This window comes from Neodiprion lecontei, chromosome 3 (genome assembly GCF_021901455.1).
Source record: "Neodiprion lecontei isolate iyNeoLeco1 chromosome 3, iyNeoLeco1.1, whole genome shotgun sequence".
NCBI classification, from domain to species: domain Eukaryota; kingdom Metazoa; phylum Arthropoda; class Insecta; order Hymenoptera; family Diprionidae; genus Neodiprion; species Neodiprion lecontei.
Window position 1 is genome coordinate 33,172,307 of NC_060262.1, and position 21,427 is coordinate 33,193,733.

The 21,427-nt window shown below is 40.9% G+C and overlaps 2 protein-coding genes across 4 annotated transcripts; both read right to left on the reverse strand.

The window, feature by feature from the left end:
• Positions 1–5,779: 5,779 nt before the first annotated feature.
• On the reverse strand, positions 5,780–11,047 carry LOC124293562. Of its 3 annotated transcripts, none has more exons than XM_046734772.1 (13): positions 10,911–11,047; positions 10,618–10,752; positions 10,452–10,544; positions 10,211–10,375; positions 10,018–10,152; positions 9,692–9,927; positions 9,493–9,633; positions 9,301–9,392; positions 8,977–9,208; positions 8,668–8,889; positions 8,219–8,503; positions 6,332–8,062; positions 5,780–6,253 (listed from the first exon to the last, which is right to left on the reverse strand). In XM_046734772.1, exons 1-13 carry the CDS (start codon positions 11,005–11,007, stop codon positions 6,008–6,010), a joined length of 3,810 nt encoding a protein of 1,269 aa, XP_046590728.1. In that variant the 5' UTR covers positions 11,008–11,047; the 3' UTR covers positions 5,780–6,007. The 3 variants fall into 3 exon arrangements, with proteins under 3 accessions (XP_046590728.1, XP_046590729.1, XP_046590730.1); XM_046734773.1 differs by having other exon boundaries at positions 5,781–6,253; positions 8,282–8,503; XM_046734774.1 differs by lacking the exons at positions 10,452–10,544; positions 10,618–10,752 and having other exon boundaries at positions 5,781–6,253; positions 10,911–11,046.
• A 332-nt stretch (positions 11,048–11,379) lies between these two features.
• On the reverse strand, positions 11,380–21,222 carry LOC107219623 (endoglucanase E-4). The gene is made up of 6 exons (XM_015657896.2): positions 20,450–21,222; positions 15,391–15,631; positions 14,327–14,605; positions 13,398–13,738; positions 12,909–13,158; positions 11,380–12,628 (listed from the first exon to the last, which is right to left on the reverse strand). The coding sequence occupies exons 1-6, from the start codon at positions 20,483–20,485 to the stop codon at positions 12,342–12,344; spliced, it is 1,434 nt and encodes a 477-aa protein (XP_015513382.2). The 5' UTR covers positions 20,486–21,222; the 3' UTR covers positions 11,380–12,341.
• Positions 21,223–21,427: the final 205 nt, after the last annotated feature.

Below are 21,427 nucleotides of genomic sequence, written 5' to 3' on the forward strand. Positions count from 1 at the left end.
GAGTCAAAAAGTCGACTTTTTGAATGTCAGATTTGTGTCTTCGTCGAAAATTTACAAATCCGAATTTATCAATAACGACTGACCAAAGACTCGAACGGTTGCAAAACGTCGGAAACAAATTTATTATTTCCTACGTCACCAGTTGCAGTTAATAGTTGGCGTTACGCTTGTGAAGTAACGGAAGGCCGCGTACGTGAATGTCGGACACGATTTAATAATGTCCTGAATAATTTAAACGTACGAGGAAAAAGATGTACCGTTTAAATGTTATTAAAAACATGGTGGCTATTCCTATCCGTTCTTTTTTTCTTTGATAACACAGACGATTGTCGAATACAATGAGATAATCTTGATAAAACCAGCATACGGTTAAAAAAATTCATGGATTCCGAATTCACAGGAGATTCGGTATTTCGGCCTTTCGGGATTCTGGTCCTTCTGCATTTTGCGGATTGAAATTTTGCGCTTTCTGAACTTTGATTTTTGACAATGAAAATTTCTTGTTTTTTTTTTTTTGGTACACTGATCATTCGTAATTTCAAAATTCGTACCTAAAAAATTTCGGGCTTTCAACCAGTCGACTTTCTAGTTTCCTGGAATTTTGACCTCCACCCGATTTTATCCGGGTACTTTCAAAAGACACGCCGATCAAGTTAGCTGATTTACGAAGAAATCGATGAACACATAGATTCGGGTATTTCACCTGATCACGTTACGTATCGTGAATTTCAAGTTTGCATCGCCACGAATTCACGGGGCTGCAGGACGCGTTTCGAATATTAGTTATTGTTCCAGCTGGGCCGAAAACAAGCCGAACCCGGGGACGGATCAATCCCTCACTATTTCGTCATTCTGTGGATCGCTTTGTGATCATTATTTGCTTTCTTATAACACACGATTGTCCGTTTCATTGTTACGTCTTATGCTTGATATTCAGACTGTTTGCGGATGCGGGATTTCTGATGACTTGAACGACAGAAGCACATTGGAGAAATCATTCCGCTAATCCGAAGATTTTTCATCAGTACCAGCTAATGGCTGTGACCTTTTAACCATGTAGATAATTCTTCTGAGTATTAATCGATTGCATTGACTTAGTAAGACCATACCCATTAACATCCACTCAAAGTATTATAAATAAAAAGATTATTTACTCGCCTATTATACTCACCGTCAAATCCATATTGAGCTTTTGGCGAACGGGCTTTTCTTCTTTTTAACCATCTTCGTCGTTACTCACAGTGGAGATAAGATTTAGGATTTATCAGGGTTACCCAGAATTCTCAAGAGTTCTTTCTGCGCTTGTACGATTCACATTGGTAATCATTCCAAGAGTGGGGATCTCGGGAGAGACATCTGTACATCTATATCCATGCCTTGGGGATTGCAGAGGATGCGTGGTAGTCTGGCAATCCATACCCCCTAATATCAGGGGTGGAAATTCTCAAGGGAACTGGATCACAAAGAAATGTAGTGGGGTCATGACCTCAGAACTCTGTGGAAAATATAATCGGCCCGTATCGTCTATCTTTTTGCAGGCTGACAGTAATCGATGCTGGAGTCGGTGCGCTTTGAGAAATTCAAATGGTGCGAACAGGAGTTGGATTTTCCAATTTTCAGAATCCACCGTCTGATGCCGTTCCAATCTGCCGGAGATCTTGTGGAAGTGTCGAGTATTTCCAGTCGTGTAACGCCTCTTCCTCTTCAACGTTTTTGCAATCTTAAATGGCAGGATATTTCTATTATAATGGTAGGCTACGTTCTATTATATCTACATACTACCTGGCGTTATATCCGCAAGATTTTTTCAATTACAGTGTTAGTTGGGACTATAATGTACCGATGTCAACTGTAAGACTTCAACTCCTGACAGTAAGTTTTATATGACACGATATCCGCATGCTAATTACTAGCAGTTCAATTCGAAATCGTAATTATAGCAATGTACACACGGAACGTGCCTTGGCCTCGTTGTCACCAACCGGAGAACCAAGACATGACCATTATGATAACTCTTTCAATTTGCGAAAAGACATGAGCAGCGATGTACTCGTTCTATCCTGCGGAACCAGCTCACAATGAGGAGCATTTAGAGCAAGCACAAGGCTTTTCCACCCGCCAATAAGTTCACCTTGATCCTGAGATTTCAGTGGATCAGTGCTTGCAAATGAAGCTTTGATCGAGCATTTTCTGAATCTCACTTTTCATTTACCAGAGAAGTGGGCACGACTTTAATGCTTCACGTGCCCGTGTCAAAATTTCTGACATGCATGACGTGTGTAGCGGATTTCTACGATCGTATAGATTTGAATCTGGACACAAGCCGCAGTTAGATAGTGGAATAAATTAATTCGAGTTTCTTGTGTCATTCGATTGGATTTTTATTACGTAACGGTCTTTCACAGACACTATACATACATTTTAAGGATCTTTCAAAATAACGGCTTTCCTGGAATCGAAGAAGATCACCAGATTTATTCGCAGCTTCTGCAGCGGTACGTGAGAGTCGACGATTATCCATGATGGTCTTTTTCATTTTACTGCATAAATTAAAGCCCGATCAATTAACCAGAGACAAAATGAATAATCGCAATCTGGCAAACTGGTTTTCAAACGGGCTTTTTTTTATCGGATATCAGCTATAGCTTTACGTAACTAACTATTCAAGTGCCCGCACGTATTGATAATTTATTTTGTAAACTTGAGCCATGCAACGTAATCGGGAATTTTGCCCGGATTAATAACAAACTGACCTTGAATCACCGAAGTAATAAAAATTGATCTACCTTTCCCATCCCAGACGGCCTTACACAATAAGCCTGCAAAAATGAGTGAAGTTGTTGTCGTCAACTTTTATCATCACCCACATTTTTAGAATGCTTTTAGTACACTTTGCGCGAATATGTTTTGTTCAAAGGATATAAATTCAATCACAGTATTCAATTATAAAAGCCTGTCAAATTTTACTCGTGAATATAATATTATGGTACTGTTGTACGGACGAATATGATTCGTGTGAGTGCAGTAATAATATATTTGATACGAATTTTAACGATAGGTTCTATGACAGTCGACCGTTTGAAACTTCCGAGGGTTACTAACTTCGACTTACGTATCATGGTCGAAGAATTTATTTTAAACAAACACAGTGTCACAATAAACTTATACCTATGAATTACCGTTTTGATAGTTTTTAAGCATACATCAAACATCGTAATATCGACTGTTTTTCTTCAGCGTAACTAGAGCTCTGGCATTCGTGAAAAAGTTTTATCTAACATTCGGGATGGATCTTAAAAAAAGGAGAAAAAATGCCGAATATAATAGGATGTAAAGAGAAGTTAGAATCTTTGAATGGGGGACAAAAATGTTATCGGAAACTATAAGCTGCGTGGAATAATAAGCATAAAATTATACGTGGCGTTACAGTAAAGAACTAAAAGACGTGTGACTGATTTCCCTGCGACATCGTTCTCCGAAGGACTTTACTTGTCTTTCTGTACGTACATAATAGAACCCTTAACTTCTCCTAATCGAAAGAAATCAGTGTCCGTTAATCAAAACTGCACGAGTTCAACTTATTATGCACTTATTCTCGTGCGTAGGCTTATCAACCTCAGTGTAAACGAAAGTGATTATTTTGCGATTTTGGGTGGATATGAATTTTTTCTCATTCTCCTGCAGTTAGTATGTTGAAAATTTGTACAAGGAACGTGTAACTTTCATAACTTGAATCAAGTAATTCAAGTTTCCTGCCTGGATATTGGACATTGCCACGTTTTTGCAATTCAGAAAAATTTTGTACAGAATTATTGGAAATCGAGAAATGAATAGACAAAGTGTTGGAATAATTTTTTTCATTCACGTTACGATCAACGTAGAACCGAACGTGACAGTGACTAAGGAAACTAGTTATAGTCTGCGCACATGACCTTTCGATCCGCGTATTGTACTTGTTACAAACTTTGACGCACCTTTCGTCATTATTAATCGCTTCAACTGAATATTATGAATTATTGTTCGATTAGAGCCCCAAGTCGATGTATGAAACACAGTGTAAGAAAGACGTGCGCAAGCTTTGCTACCGTTAAAGAAACACTTATCATCTTACTTATGTCGAAAGTTAGTATGGCGTGACCGCCGACCACGGGCCACTGATCACACTGTAAGAAAAAGTAAACAGTTTCCTTGGTTAAATTTCGCTTCACTTTTGGCGACGTTAAATCTCTGGTTGACCACTGCCGAATATTGTTCCAGGTTGCTTACCGCTATTCGTCGTGTTTCAGTGTTGCTTAACAGTGCTGAACAAGACGAAGTGCAAATATATATTTCTATTGGATACAACAAAGCAGAAACTTACTTTATTCAATTATTGATATTCTTCATCGTTGACTGTATACGATTGTGAACATTCGTTAGTCTGATCATATTACGCAATTCGAGTCATAGTTATTTTACGAGTGCCTGGTTATACACGTTGCTGGACAAAATTATCTTTAAGAATCTCTGTGTGAAGACATCCATACTTATCTTTTGCTGCTCCGTGAGGTCCGTTCAACATGATCGATGAATAAGTGGGATTGCCCAGCACTAATCGCTGAATGTACATCCTCAGTTTGGATTATCAGCCTTTAAGAATAATATGCGCATTGGACTTTCCTGCTTTGTCGTTTGCATACAATAGAAAGAATTTCGTATTGCTGTGCAAGCGTATTGGCACAGGATGTACAAACCAGTTTGCATACTTATAATACAATTTTCACAAGAATCAAGAAATACAGCGTAAAACTAGCGTCAATAATTAACCGCAGTTGGATGGCTCAATTATATTTTTGTGTAATCGTAAAAACTACCGTTTAGGAATCCGGAATCGCTTCTAAATTGGTCGACAAATATCGCGGATATGCGGTCCGATTTTTATTTTTTCCACAGAAAAGACGGGTGAACCTTTACTGGAAAAATTGTTTTGCATACTGCGTACGAAGATGCCAGGCAAAATCTCTTTTTCGATCACTCATAACTTCGCTGATGTTTGTTTGATGCGGATATATCTCGAGAACTCTGTATGTATGAATTTCTTCACATTCCTGGCAATAACGGGTGTACCGCGGCCAATTGTTATGCTTCCGTATTTCTTTGACTTGTGCTTCAACACTGTAAGCAGTAAAATTAATATTCATATGGCAGACAGCTGGCTTTCAAATTTCACCGCAATTCACTCTTCCATTGTTATGTGCAAATTTTGCAGTAGCCATTGAATATCTCCTGGAAAGTAATTGATTGCTACAGACTTGAAGGAACATTTCTTGCAATTATGATGGACTGTGATAGTTAGTAAAATTCAAGTGACAATAACTGAAATAATTGCGGGATTTTACCTGAAACTCATAATACGCTGTTTCGCATACTGATTTTTAAGCCGGCCACTCAGGACGAGTAATACGTAAGAAAAGGTAAAACAAGTCGGAGTTTCGACATAAACTTCATCAGTCAATCGACCGTTCTCTCAAAAAGAACGAGACTTGAATCAACGGAAAAATTTTCATTCTCGCCAGTATTAATCGCCAACTGATCCGTACAAATTTACTCTGGTTGGGACTTTTGCTCCAACTTTAAGGTTACTTTTTTTTTGACTAAAATTTACCGCTGTTCAGTGTAAAAACTTGTCAAAGAAACGAACGCTTCAGCCGTGACTCGGCGGTTTAGGTACTGCGATTACTTTGAGTGATCAAACTGTTTTCAAGAAATCAGAACTCATCGCCAATGAATTGTGACGCAAAATACATTAGGAATAAGTTTGTCACGCATATGGTTTATTATAGCTATTTTCCTCGGTTTCATTGCTTCAAAGTCGATCGTTGCGAACTTTTGTGCATATTTGAAAGAGTTACGTATCGCTACCTCGATCACATGCACCACCTTTTTCATCACGTATATTTAGCATACATTAGCAATAATATTATTATTGAATTGCATAACAATTTCAAGAGAAACATCGAAAGTGACATCAGTTCTTAGAGAACGATTTATCCTCATCGGCAGTTCTGTGTATTATAATTCCCTGTGTGATTTCCCCATCGTAATACTCAGGACCGTAATCCGCTACATTGATTTCTAGCTGCTCGGAGTATCCGTCGTCATATCCTAAGGGTCCGTCGTCATATCCATATTTATCACCATTTTCGTAGTAATACTTCGCGGCATCGTAGTTTGCCGAATTCGGACTGTAAGGATCTCCTGCTGCAAAAGCTTTCTAGAAAAGAGAAACTATAATGAGACTATATGTACATGTTGACCTTTCACATCGATATATCACGAGCCAAACTATTACCTGGTTGGTTTCCAAGGTGGGAGATGGAGTGAGTCCTTGCTCTTCGCACTCATACTGATCATACTCAATTTCTGCTACCTCCGAGGGTTTCGGATTGGAGATCGATGGCATTGGGTTGGGAGTTGTCATGGTCCGTGGTCCACTAGTCAGCATATCGACCATGGATTGAGTGGCTTCTACATTGTAAGGGATGCTGGGACCACCACCGTATTCTCTTTCAATATTCTTCACCTTGTTTCGTAGATATTGCGTAGGCTGAACAGTACCTAACCGATGCCATCTTCCAAGATCTTGTACTTGTAGCTCAATGGGTGCATTGAGATGCGGAGAATTTACTAGAGGAATGTGTAGCTCGGTATGTGCATTTTTCTTATGTACCTGTTGGGCCGAGACCGGTTGATTTTTCAAATCAATCCGTTCTTCCTGGTTCCCAACCTCCACCTCATCTAAATTTTGTCTCGTAGGTGAACGATGGGGTATTTTATGATATTTCAAAACTAGGTTCCAAGGGATTGGAGGCACATGGGGTTCAGAATTTTGCGTGAGGTATATAGGCTGAGGCTGTGAGTTAAGGTTCCCCGCATTGTAGTGAAAAATATCAGATTGATCGATAGATGAGGTCGTCGACACGATTAGAGGATAGCCGACTATTTGTAGCTGGTCGTTGACTCGTTCCAGCGGAAACCTCATGAGAGCATAGTAAGTTCTTTTTTTAGGGCCGAGGACTTGCACCGCGTCCCACGGCGACGTTATATGGAGTTGATCTGCTACAGGGGCAAACAAGTCGAATGTCTTCGTGAGGTTTTCCTCTTTCGTTTGCACCCCAACGTCCGCTGACGAATTCTGAGAATACGTGTGGGCTATTGGAACCTTGTGGTCCGACTGATGAACCGTTTTGTAGTCCTGGCGTGGCGCCGGAAATTCCGGTGATTCTGTTTGATTCTCTGGGGGAAAATGTTCGAGTAGCATTGCCGTGGAGGGTTCTTGTGCCGTGAAATTCCGTGCGACATTTTTCGCCCCATTACGTGGCGAATCAACATCAAGTTCACTGTGATTGCTGGATTGATTGCTTTTTACCAACGATAGGTTACCAGGTATATTCTGAAAGGGAACGACATCGTTTATTTTCACACCCGGTGCTTTCGTGTTTTCCCTTGTTTTGATATTGTTGGTGGAATTTTGCAGTAGCACTGATGAGTTCAATCCAGAACCAACCGTCGAATCATTCTCGGCACTGTAAATTTCTTGTATTAACATTTCACCTGGACGGTAATTTTTACTTGGAAGGATCTCGTTACTCTTATTAAGCTGCACAAAATGATTTATCGGATGATCCTCCCTGGGATCTTTCCCGAAGTTCTTGTCTCGTGCTGCAAAGTCAACTGAGTTGTCCTGAGTTGAGTCGTTCTTGATATTCAGCTGCGATTCTGACAAATCAGTCGAATAACCGGAATCCGATCTATTGTTATCGGTCTTATATGACTGTGGTTGATGACGGTACGTGGAATTGGGTGGCCTGGACTCCGTTAGGGAATCGTTCTTTAACTTTATTGAGTGAATATCTGAATCTGGTCCTAGGTTATAGTAATCCTGATGGTACGCGGTCCAAGGACCTTCTCCGTAATTGATTCTCGGGTGGCCGGTATTTTTTTTCGAGAGATGATTTGGTTTCTGTTGATCCACGGAAAACAGTTGTGGAACATTTGTACTCACGTTAGGATCGAAGTTATTCTGAAAATTATAGTGCGTTAGTTTCAAAATTCCAGTTGATTCATGCTACGTAATTGAGAGTACATGTTTTCAACAAATTCGAGTCAGTCTAAAATATCCTTAATATTTATCAACAAGCGTGTGGATTTTTGAGTCAAAGGAATCGATTTCTTCCACCTTAGGACGTGGTTTGGGTATTGGCCTACTCGTTGTCGTTTCTACATCCGTTCTTGGCATTACCAAACTTGTATCGTTGCTCTCAGTTTCAACTTGAGAAATGGATGAATTTCTGGACTGTTTCTCGACTGGAGTTAGCTGATTTTGATCTTGAATTTGCCCGAGCTCTTGATCGTCATGAATATTTTGAGTAATTCCAGGTTCAGATTTTTTATCCGCAGGATCATTTCCATTATCTGTATCTTTCGAATGTTGTGAAGTTTGAGTTTTATCGAGAACTGGTACCTGTGATCGACATAAACAAATTTCGAAAAAATACATCACTTCATATAACGCCAGAGTCGATTAATGCACAATGACGTTCTCAAAAAACCAATGTGAAGAAAAAAAAAATCTCTATGACTATTTGCAGGGCTTTCCATAGTTTCATAAGCTTCCGGTATATTAACCTGTACTTCTTCCGTATTCACTGGAAATTCCACTAAAGGTTTTCGGATAGAGCTATCGTCCTCATTGTAGGGTTTGGTGGATTCAGGAATCGCATCGTTTTTTAGGAGCCATTTCTGAAAGGCTGGATTATCGGAGGTTAATTTTCGAACTTCCCTCAACCAGATTTGAAATTTCAATCTTCCCAGACTGTTTTTCACAGATTCCAGCCATTCCTTGAAGTACTGTAATATTGCGTTAAGTATTCCTATGCATAAGTATTGCTGTCGGAGCAGCTTTATGCTGCTTCGAATCTGTATCGCGGTATTTACCTCATATTTAACGTTTTCCTCAGCATGTTTGGCCCATATTTTGATGGCGTCTAAACCCGTTTTTAAACGGAGATAGTCAAGCCACTCTGTCATTGAAGGAGCGATCGGTTGCTGTGGATGCACGACTTTTTCTACATCAGCATCATTTTTGATCACAGGCGATTTAACGTAGACCGGAACTTGATAAATTGGTCCACTGGGTAGCGAATACGTGTTTTTGCTGCAGTGACACCTAACACGGATGGAAAAACAATAACATTTTCACTGAAATAAACCCTGAATTCAAAGTACCATGATTAGTATCAATAAGCGGACTTATCTTACTTCGTCTGACTCGGAATGGAAGCTAGTCTAGAGTCAACCTTTGACACAGTTGTAGGATAACTGGGAAAAGCTGCAGTCTCCATCGGAGGTACCTTGAAATTCAAATCGTATTTGCAAATAGTGTTCTGGATGAATGTTTTGACTGTGTCTTGATTAAAAACTGAGCATTTTGAAGGTAGAAAAGCCGTTCACCACAGTTGGGTACATAGTCGTGGTTGTTCCGCCGATCTTCTGCCGCGTCATCTGTACTTTTTCGTCTCCATCTTCATCTTGCAGAGTTGTATCCCTTACGATCAACGACAGGCCTTCATCCACAGTTGAACGAGTCAGCGGCTAAAATTTTTAGAATAGATTCACTGCTCTTGTCAAGTTTATCAACCTTGAGGCATACCTCAGGGGTTTTCAACTGCCAGACATTGTTCACAGCAGTAGGTGCTCGAGGAACAAGTCGCGTAGAAGGTGATGGTATCGTCTCGGAGGATGCATGTGGTTCCCGACAGACACGGGTTGTTTCGCAGTTTTCGGTACCGTGCTCAAGCTTGCAGGAGTCCTGGACGATAACTGAGCACTCCTGATTTCTGGGGCAAATCCAGCCTCGACAGCCTGGGCTAAATGGGACCTCATTCACTGGCAAGAAAACGTGAAGGGAATAATTTCCACAATTTCATTGAGCGTTGGGTAATTTTCTAGAGATTCAAATTCAAAGTCGAAACTAACCATTTGTACTTGTGCAGTCAGGCGTATGTTTGCAGGGATCAGAGGAGGAGCAGTTGTCCGGTGGTCTTCGCAGGAAGCATTCATATTCCGAAGGACATCCCAGATTTCTGCATCTAGCATGCCAGGCTTGAACATCTGTGCGATGAAAATGAATGAAAGACGATTTTTCACGAAGTTGTTATGCACTATGTACCTTTGTTCTTAGCGCAACTTCTGAGCAACCTGCAAGGCGAATGTGGGCACTTGGATTCTCGCAAGATACACCGATGATCGGGTGGGCAATGAAAATCGGCGCAGGAAGTTGGACCGTCGTAATATTCGTGGTCAGAAACGCAGCGTGCTGCTTGCTGTGTACATCCTGTACAGATTCATAATTGGCTTGTATTAATTTAGTTGTGTATTTAATCAGTTCATGAAGAGCGGAAAATAATTACTCCGATCCCAATGGCATCGGCGAACTTTGACGAGGCAAATGTAACCCTTGCTGCAGCGAACGGATTCACAAGTAATCGGCCCTTTCAGTGATTCTGAAAAGAAGCTCTGAATAACTCTGGTAAACAATGCATTCTTTCAATTTTTCTTTCTTTCCTCTTAAATTACCTCTCGGCGTTTTAGAACAGTAGTGCATAATGGGACACGGTGGATTTTTGCACCAAAATTTCCGACTCACGCAATTCTCACCCTGGTCGCATCGCACGAACGCACAAGGTTTTGAGAAGTTAGAATTCCCCTCTCCTGTTACAAAAAAATTGCACTTTGTTCGAGTTGTCGTGTGAAAAATTTTGCACTTGGATAAAACAAGCGCCTTTGCAATTTCAATGGATATCGCGATATCGCAAAACCACTGAACGTTCACAGAGGCCAATAACCCAATCAATTTATCACTCTCTTACCTCCCTTGAGTCGATCGTTGTTGGATGATCGAACGATATCGGCGGTAATCGCGAAGAGAAATATCGAGAGTCCGAGTACGAGGACATCTCGGTACATCGTGAACTCGCGGGGTGAACCGTCAGCTTTCAACTAACGGTTAGAGAGAACACGGGTCTCCGCAGACGTGCGCAGGGTGAAATCAGAGCTGCCACACAGGAAGCTTGCAATGTCAACAGGTAGACGACATATTTCCACGCCGTCACTGTGACGGGCAGCAAATCGATAGTTGGATGTAAACTATGCAATTCCTCAAACGACAGCGTTTATACAAACTCATTGTCGACAAGCAGTCGTTGACACAGTCTGTGACTGTTGTGTTTTCAGTTTACAATTTGAAGAACGGTATCGCATTGACGCAACAGGTGATTCACGTGCAAAGTTAATAAGTTGTATAGATGTATTCGATACAGCCAATCATTAGACGGTTAGTTTATTCATGAATTATTTTATTCTATATAGCGTATATTGTAAACCTCGTATCTAGGTATACGTGTGTCAAGTGTAGATGATATTCGTTGAAGAATTTATAAAAAAGATGTAGATGCCTCTAGAAACGTGTAATTATCACGCGTGACGTACAGATTACATAATATCTAGATCTACGTATAGAATATCGAAAACACAGCCAGTCGAATCGATCCTTCGGCACCTTAACCTTTACTCGATTAATTTACAATTGTTTTAAAGTGTTTAATTACGGTAAAAGCAAAAGTTTCTGCTCCTGCAAATACTGTACAAATCCCAACCGTGAATAACCGGTTGATTAAATTGAACACACTTCTGTGTTACACTTATACACGGAAAAAAATGGAGCATTTTTTTGACGTGTTAAAAATAAAATAATTGATGGTTACGGAAAATAAATATAATACCGGATTTTTAAATTTAAAAATATGATGGCTTATGTCGAACGACGATACGTGCTTCACTTCAGGTTATTAAAAAGTAAACTTTTAACAAAGCATTCGATTTTCTGTGCGTTGGCCAAGATCTGGATGAAGAAATTTATCAGAAAAACTGAATATCAGTTCAGTTATTTCTTGACGATTTGTACCAAAACGCCGGAGCTCATCGCTTTTAAAGTTTTGATATATTTTCAACCATCAAAAATTTCGGTAAGTCCCAGCTTTGAGAATAACGTATTTTACAATTATATGATACCAAGAGTGGTAGAGAATGTTGGAATCATTTCGTTGCGTTTGATAAGATATTAACTGAAGGAAGTCCAAGTATCAATTGAATCGGCAGTTCTGTACTAATTCTCAACGGATGATTGTTCATGATTTAACATTGACATATTGGCATAATAAATAAGCAGTATTTTGGATTTAAGGCCGAACTTCGTAGATTGGTAAATACACGACGTGCTTCCAAATGCGCCGCTAGTGAAATCACTCAGGAGGATTGATCAGTAGCTGCGCCAATCCGGCAACAGCACTGGTGAAGCCGGCGTTGTAATCAAGTGTTACTTCCGTGTAGATATAGTCTTCTCTGAAATCGAGAAACCTGTCAGCTTCGTCCGGTCCTGAAACCAAGGCTCCGTGGAGAATCTGTGGGTTCGGTGTTGTCCGATTAAATTCTGCCCATCCGCAAGGTGCTGGCCTATCGGGACAAGAAGCTGCGGCGTGATGTGCCTGTTTTGGTGGATTCAATCCCCATCCGACTACATAACTTCGCCCTGAAATTGAATTCGAATACTGTTAAAGAAGAATTTTGACATCAAGAATTTAGCTCGAGGCTCGCGCTAAGTTGGTACAGCAAAGAATACTCTAGAGCGAAAATATGATTGTTTTGTGCTGGGCAGGTAATGGACGCATTGGGCTATGGAACCTTAAGCGTTCTGGGCATCGACGTTCACGCAGTAACAACCGTGACTATAATCGTTGCTATGATTAAGGACGTTGTCACACGCCCTTGAGTTTAACCAGCTAATATAATTATGAACAAATGGCTCGTACCTGTACCGCCGAGGATATAGTGTATCTGATCACGTGCGAAATTTCTGTACTCCTCGGAGTTGCCGATAGCCGGGTAATCGGCGGCCTGAAGACAGATGAATGCTACGTTAGCTGCGTGGCAAAGAGTGCCGAATTTATCTATGTAGAGGAGGCCTTTTGCAGTTTGCTTTTGATCTCGAACCGAAAAATCGCAGAAGGCTCGGGCGGCATTTTGATATTCTTGCTGCTCGGTAAGCTGAGCCATGATAACCTGCGAAACAGTCCAATAAATAATTGGTTTAATGATGCGCACACGACAAAGTGAAACGTCCTTACTTCCTTAAATCGCAAATCGGCAAATCGTCGTGCTGAAACGGCGCAGAATTTCTCAAGATACGCTCTGATTCGTCTACTAGTCTCCGTTAACAACGATCATTCAGCGCATCTTGACGTCCGTTCCAAAATCGATCGAGATGTGAAAATAAAGTATAATCTTTAACTGGAACTCACCTGTACACCGGCCACCTTTTTATTGTAGTAGAATTCATTTGGTCGTTCTTTCAGATGGAAGTGCTGATAGTGGTGCTCGGCGTCCTCCAGATATTTCGACTCATTGGTGGCTCGGAAAAGCCAGGCCGCAGCCCAAGCCAGCTCGTCGCCGTAGTCGATGCTCTCGTAATATTGGGCTGCACCTTTGATCACCTCGTGATAAAGTCCTCTTCGAGTATTGGCGAAGTGGTAAAGTTCTTTGGCGTGTCGGAGACACTCGGCACTGTACGAGGCGTTCGAGTCGCGGAAGAGGATGCTGGTAACCGCCAAGGCAGCGGCCGTTTCACCGGCAAGATCCGAGCCTGTCGATTGGAATTGGAATGTAGTGCGTGACGGTCGTTAGTCACGGGCATGGCAAAGTCTAATATCGATTAAAATTAACAGTCAAAAAAAACGAAAGAAAAAGAAGGAAGGATACTCGTACTGGTAACAAAGAAACTGATTCCTCCGATACACCCAGCTTTCTTTAGCTTTTGTGTAAATGAAATGAATGCCGAATGGTTCGCGGTAGAAAATCGAACGTTCGATTAGTGTAGACCTCTGGTTTCAATAGACGTGTTCCACTATCTAATTTTCGGTCTCCTTTTGAATATATTTAAGTAATCATTGTTAAGTCATCATTGGCTCTAAGTCATCAGGTCTGTAACCGGGCTGGGGATTTTACGAGGTTGTATAAGTAGTCGCTTTGGCCGCTCCCTTTCATAATATCGTGCAACTCACCGTGTGGATCGCTTACGTCGTATCCCTAATTATAAGCTCTGAATTTTATCGTAACGGTTTGTACGTTCCATAAAAACTTGTAGAAATCCTTATCTAGATTCGAAATCTCGAAGGACGAAAATCAAATCCGTACAAAGTCTTAACGTGCCTTCCACGGCGCCATTGTATACCTGGATGATCCGAATCGATCTTGAAAGCCGGCCTCGAGGTGTTCAACTCCTCTGGTCTTCCCCAGAATCTATGATCCAGGGCGAAGTCCCCGACTTGACCATAAAGTACGTCTTCGCTCACGTGACATTTGATGAAGTAATCCGTCGCCCACTTGACCGCCTCGCGTAGTTCGTCGAGTTGACCTGCGGCCTCGTAGGCTTGGGGCCAGCTTACCGCACCCCAGGCCAGGAGGGTCGTCATAGAGGCCATTGTGAACCCAAACTTAACAAAGTCTCCAGCTGTTTAGAAATAGAAAAAGCAGGTTGTATCTTCGTTAAAAATCACTTCAGTTACCAAGACGCGGCGTCGGTTAGCCGCTTTGTTTGAAATTGTGAGAAATGCCTGATCTGAGAGCTTCTTTGTCATTCCGAAAGCCTGCAAGGGTGCGTATTTCTATTGAAAATTTCTCGCACAGTCGGTGGCGGAGTGAAACCAAAGGTACGAATCGACCAACTGGTATGACTATACTATATTTACTCTCAACTAAATGAAAGAATGGTAGATGCATGCGGAACAGAAAAGTTTCCGCAAACGTACTTTTTTCGTACATCTTGACAGGGTAAATTATATGAATAATTGTTGAACGGACATCTGAGTATGGTAGATTTGCTATGCGATTTCAGGAACTTATTTTAAGTACCCGGTATTTGCTACTCCATTTATAACATTTTTCGCTGCCCCTCCTTCCGAGCTTCGGATCTTACCGCGAACTAACAATTAACGATGGAGCAAAAATATTGCTTTTATACACACAAGGAATTTAATTTTTTTATTTCTACTCTATTCAAATAATTCAAATAAAAGTGTTTTCACTTCGTGGTAGAAACCGTTGTTCCGATTACGATTTAATAAATGGAAGAAACATCCTTTAGGCCATATTTTGTGGTGACGACAAATTTTTCATCCGCATATGTGTTGGCCTAATTATCAGAAATTAGAACTTATTTTCCGCGTTTTCACGCAAGTGGTTTTCGTAACAAGTATTGTGTGACAAAGCATTTGTTTATCAGTTTTAACAATTTACCGTCATAATAGCCTCCGGTGAGGTCCTCGCCGTTCTGACCACGATCTTCCAATCCGGAATCCCCTCTCCAGGGTATTCGATTGTTCTTTGGAAGGCGTCCCGACCGCTGAGCTTCGTAGAAAAGCAACGATCGCTCCAGAACTTCGAAGTAGTCGCGTTCGTCCTCGACGATTTCTTCGTTCGACGGTGGCGTCGCCAAGCTTATTCCGAGAAGTGCGAACCACAGGAACCCGACCACGATCTAAAATTGAACGGGGAAGAACAATTGTGCAAGATTAGTTGCACAAACAACGTGTAACACACTGTTCTTTCTCTTTTCAACAATGACGACACTCATGCAATCTGGAATTATACATTCAATCCCCGTGCAGTGAGTTACGGAACTGTAGTTCCGCAGATCTGAGTGACAATGAGTTTTGAATCGATCAAATTGGAAGAATGGTTAGTTGCTAACAATCGCATCAGTTTGAAATTACGTAAGAGATGTAAATTTGCAAACGTTTCGCAAAACGTTGGTCGGCTCTGCGCAGTTTATGATAACTGACAATAATATTTTGCGTTGTGGTAAACTGACATATAAACCCAAGAAAAATATTCAAAGGCAATTATAGCTGTCTGATGAAAAAAACAACAGAAAAACAGAATCAACCAACGCATTGGTCACACGGCTCAAAAATTTTCCTCATTTTATTACACACATGTGATAAGATCTTTCAGCTGCGAAGCTACGCAACTGCTACTTACCCAGTGTGGTTAAAATTGCCTGCATATTCTAATCGTATAAACAAGAAACAAAAAAATGTAACACGTATAAAAGCGCAAACAAATTTCGACATTAAATTTTTACGCGTCAGCAGCGTTTTCCGCATCGTCGATCCGAGTAGGTATACGTGTAATTTTGAATAGGGACAACAAAGTAAAATCGGCAGGTAGTTTGCCGATCAGTTCACTCCGCATGTACGATTCGATTACTAAAATAGACGACAGATCGATAGATCTTGGCAAACGTGAGCAGGCAAGGGATTGAAAAAGAGAAGGAAAAGGCGGGAGGCGTCGAGCAGATCCTGGGATCGAGGGTACGACTCGCTTCGCACGTCGTCGCCTTGGGATTGGCCAGCCATTGTTATTAACGTAATTAATATTTCGGTCGTTTCTGGACGGTATAAGCACACGCATGCCGAACAGTGCCTGGCACACGCGGATCTGCGCACACTTGTTTAGGTATCGAAAGGCCGTCTCCGCAGGCGTGAGCGATAAATCCTGCAGTCGTAAGCGCCTGTGGCGAGTACCGACCAAAGCGGACGTGCCGTACCTAACTAAACCCGAGGAATGAGAAGGACGAGAAAATATTACTGTTCCGTGACCACTTCTCACGTCAGGCTCACCTACCTGTGAGGTCTAAGATCTTCGTACAAGCTGCAGGGTGGCCGTAAGGACCCGTGGGATTCGAAATTTCCCGAGTTTTAAGGAAAAGTTGAGCATCACGTTTTACCGCGAATATTTCATCGTAGAAACTCTGTTTGTCGAGAAGCCCAGGATTTTTATTTTACCGCTTTATACTCTTATCTTCAACGTTCTTGGAAAACCTGAAGCAATCAACATCGAAAAGTTGGCGAAAACATCGAATCTCATCGACGGTCTGAGCAGTTACAGCTTCTTGTTTCCTAATTTGCCGAAACATTTTCCTTGCTGACTAACCGCAATATTTGGGTAACTTCAGAGGTCCTGCGAGGAAAGATTTTCGTGAAATCGTAGAATCGAATTTTCTTGAGGGATGGTAATGTTGTGATTCGGAGGTTTTACTGTAGGGTTGAAACTTGTACCGAGATAATATCAATATAACACTAACAATAAATGATTTCGAGGAACATCAAAGTATAACATTGAACAGAAACACGAGGTTCGCATAAATGTAACTCGAATCAGTCGTACTAATTCCACTAAAATCACTGAAAATCTCTAATCGTCAAAAACGCTATAGAAATCGCATTATCGTAACAGCTTGTTTGAATGCCTCGATGGCAGAATATATTAAATAATTCTATAATTTAATTTTAATTGGGATCAGTTACGCGTCTCCGATAATGAATTCTCCGTATATCGTTACAGATAGATTTCGTCAGTTACCGGAATCAATGTTGTACGATTTCCACAAATGTAATTAGTTAAAATATATAAAGCTCAATACGTAATTGAAAAATTTATACAGTATACTTATTACACTTTTTATCGAGTCATGGACGACTAAAATAAGCCTTTTGTTATTTGGAAATTTCATTTTAACCTTAAAACCCCGAAAAATAACGTGTTCCTTATAAATTTTTCAATAGCCGAGATTTGTTTGTTAAAGCCATTCAAGGCCACATTTAAATCAAAAATATTTATCTCTGTTGACTTTTCTTGCGATCCATTACCGAATGATTGTTTGTTTCAGCGTTTTGTGACCAGACTGTACATCCGATGGATTCTCGACATGAAATCACGTTGCAGACATTGTTGCGAATGATTGAACACTGTGCGCATTTGATGAGTTGGCGAAACGCGAATCGATCAATTATTCAGATTCTGAGGTGATGGAGATTTAATGTCTTTCTAATTCCAAGACGCGCGTTATCAGTTCAATACTTGGTAGTGAAACTAATACATCCGGAGCAGTGCTCGAGGTGAAGGTAACGACCCTGAACGGCAGCAACGACGATAATTTGTTTTAATGATTGGCTTATTTTAATACTATACAGATTGTGCAACGTGTGGGTAAAAGTGACGATTCTGAGTGAGTATGAAGTTAACGGATATTATACGAACTCAGAATCGTCATTGCCCACGAGTTGCACACAATGTTTTTTTCCGAATGAAAATGTAAAATTATGCTATTGGCCGCCTGCTCTAAAGGAGCAAATTCTCAATTAATTAGAGCACGTTGAAAAATGGCGAAACCTTTGTTCCTCTAGTGGAGAAATGGTTCGCCATTTTCCAACTAGCACTCATTCGCTGAAAAATAGCCTGTTTTGCTCATTTTCAGCAGACGGCCAAGTCCGACCGCCTATTTCTACGTTGGAATTGTGAAGAGGAAATTTCTTCGATCACATTTTTAGGGTAATACTCTATATTGCCATCTCTGAGAAAGGTGCGAACAGAATATATCCACCAGAACTTAAGCAAAAGTGATCCTTAGATGAATCGAAAAATTTCCTAACGCCATAAACATTTTCCCGCAATCTATAAATTTATGACTGATTGAAACGTGACAAGGTTCGCGATCAGCCTACTTTTATAATAGCATCTGAATACCGCGATTCGGTACCCGATGAAAATCTACCCTCCGAAAAAACGGGCTGCAATCGTGGCTCATCCGATGCAATGTATTTCACCGAGCATTACGCGGAATTAATACCAAGCGTGAACCCCATTAGTCCGAAGTATTCGATGACCAGTGAGATTTGCGGCTCCTGATGTGGAACGCGATCGAGAAACGGGCCGAGTAATTGCAGTACTTGAGGTGAACACCGATGGCCGAATGTTTGCCAGGAGTAAACACGTGAGCATTTGAGTTGCCGCCGCTGCAGCGACCGAAGGACCAAGATGGGACTCGACTGCAGCTGGGGCCATCGACTCCTGGAGTTCGCAGAAAACTTGCGTCTGTGTGTGCGTTGTGTTGGTATGCATGTAATTACCGAGGTTTGTGTCCCTGGTGCATGTACGAGCAAGGTTTGAATAAGGTGGGAAAGGCCACCCCAGCCTAAGTGCAATCTTTACACACTTTGGAATGAGGTGTGGCTCGCGAGTCGGTGCACCGACGAATGAGAATGAAATTACGTGGGCTTCCTGGAGTTTGTGTAACACTGATAATCCGATGCAATTATATCGCGATTCTTGCGCCGCTCGCATAAAACATCTCGTCGTACTTCAGAAATAATCTTGTCATTTAGTCAACGCTTTCAAAAACGTACGTGTATCCCCTTTTTTGTCGACTGATCAAAGCAACTTTACCTCCGTTCGCCGCATAAGTATTTAGCATGTAAATTTATGTTGCCGATTCGTAAATTTTACCAGGAATAGTACATGACCTGAGATGAATGGATATTGCGTCGTTAAACCGCATACAATGAGTCAAAATGTTGACGCGCAAGTCATGACTGATCTTTCAATTGAAATGATTCTTGGCTTCGGAAAGTTTCACACCATTTTGTTGTTTACACGTCTGTGTTAACAAGAAATTTTGGAAACAATTATTGATGAAAATTTCATGGACCGCGATGGTAAGAGATCTTCAGCAAATGTGAGACTGATTTTTGGTCGCCGAATAGCTAGATTCCATGCTAGATGGACTTGCTTTAGACATACCGGAAGTGAATACCTGAGCCGACTCTGCGCGGCTTCCGGCCACTAGACCACCCTCGGGGATGCCATCGATCGCGAAATGAAAAAAGATCTGTGTCGAAAATATTGAAACCTTTTCAAGTATCACATACTCACACACATACACACACACACCAGGACCCGACTTGTTAGTTGATTTAAGAATTCCACAATATACAACTAAATTATTAAACTCAACCGCTAAAATTTGCTTATTGACAGTCGCTTATTGTTATCACTAGTACACTATATATGCACTAAAGGATAACAAGAAAATTTCGGTACTTGAAGTTTTGGCGTAGGAGGAAAATTGGTGAATTGGTCCAATAAAGCTGGGAAATTTAACATTTAACCAGCGTTTAAACGATGAGTCTATTTTTACATGAATGAAAAATCTGTAATTATATAATCTGTGTAAGCCTGAAGCGAGCTACTCGATGAGTTTTTTCATTACCATAAATTGCGAGAATATTGCATTCGCTTTGCACGCTTTCAGCATGAAAAAAAAGGTAACCGATTCTTAGAGGATCGGTAAAAATTCTTGGTGACATTGACGCAATTGGAAGACTAATGGAAACGTCAAGACTCGAAATACTTATTTACAAGAGTGGATTATAAATGTGCGATGTTCATGTTGTGAACAGAGAATACGACGCGTACATAAGCGGTAATGAGGATGTATATAAGGCCGAGGACTCACCGTGAGGCGATTACAGATTGTGTACGAAGCAGTCATCCTCTTGTAGTTTTTCCTAGTATTTCGGAGTATTTTTTTGACACTTTTGTCTAACTTTCCGGAGTGCTTTTAGCTAAATCTCCATTAGACACATTCAACTGGTTCACCACCCCGTTTTGAGTACACAACACAACATTCACACTCCTCGCAGGAATATACTCGCGATGCTCAAAATCAAGTAATTCACAGCAAACAAGTCCAAGGTTAACACAGTTATGATTTGTTTTACTTCAAGTTTCACCCGTGCCACAGCTGTTGATGATAATATATATTAATTCTCCGGTGCTGAAACTCGACTCACCGGTCATTCCTTGTATAAGATAAAAAAACAGACTCAAACGTCATCAATGCAATTGCATCGAACTTGTTAAAATAATCATGCGACACTCGTTTAATTTGAAAGGTGATCTGTTAAGCCGATTGATCACGAGTACCTGACATTTTTCGTCCAACAATTTCACTAAATGAACGTGTATGTGTGCACGTGAATACTTAGGTACACTTCTTATCTACGTATTTCCTTTACTAATTTGAATTACTTGTTTACAGTTTCAAAAAATTCCAAAGTTTTTATTACTCCGAGGTTTGGTATCACGTTCGCACGTCCATCAGCATGTCCACCACGAATACTCCCAACTACCAGACTTCTGTTCACGCACTGTCTGACACCAAAGACGACTGAAGACTGACTGACTGACTGACTGACTGACCAACTCTGTTCGGCTAGTGTAAGTGAAAGAAAGAGCGCCGCTGCTGTGAATAGCTCGCAACTCACTCTTTGCCTCATTATCAGAGAATTTGAGCCCTCAGCGTGTGGCGATAATGACTTGGTATGATTAATTTGTTTCGTTACACGGTGGTTCGTGCGTAAAACGATTGTCAGAGAGTATAATTTATAGAGATGCAAAAAAGTAGTCTTTTGTTCACGAATAACTATTACCA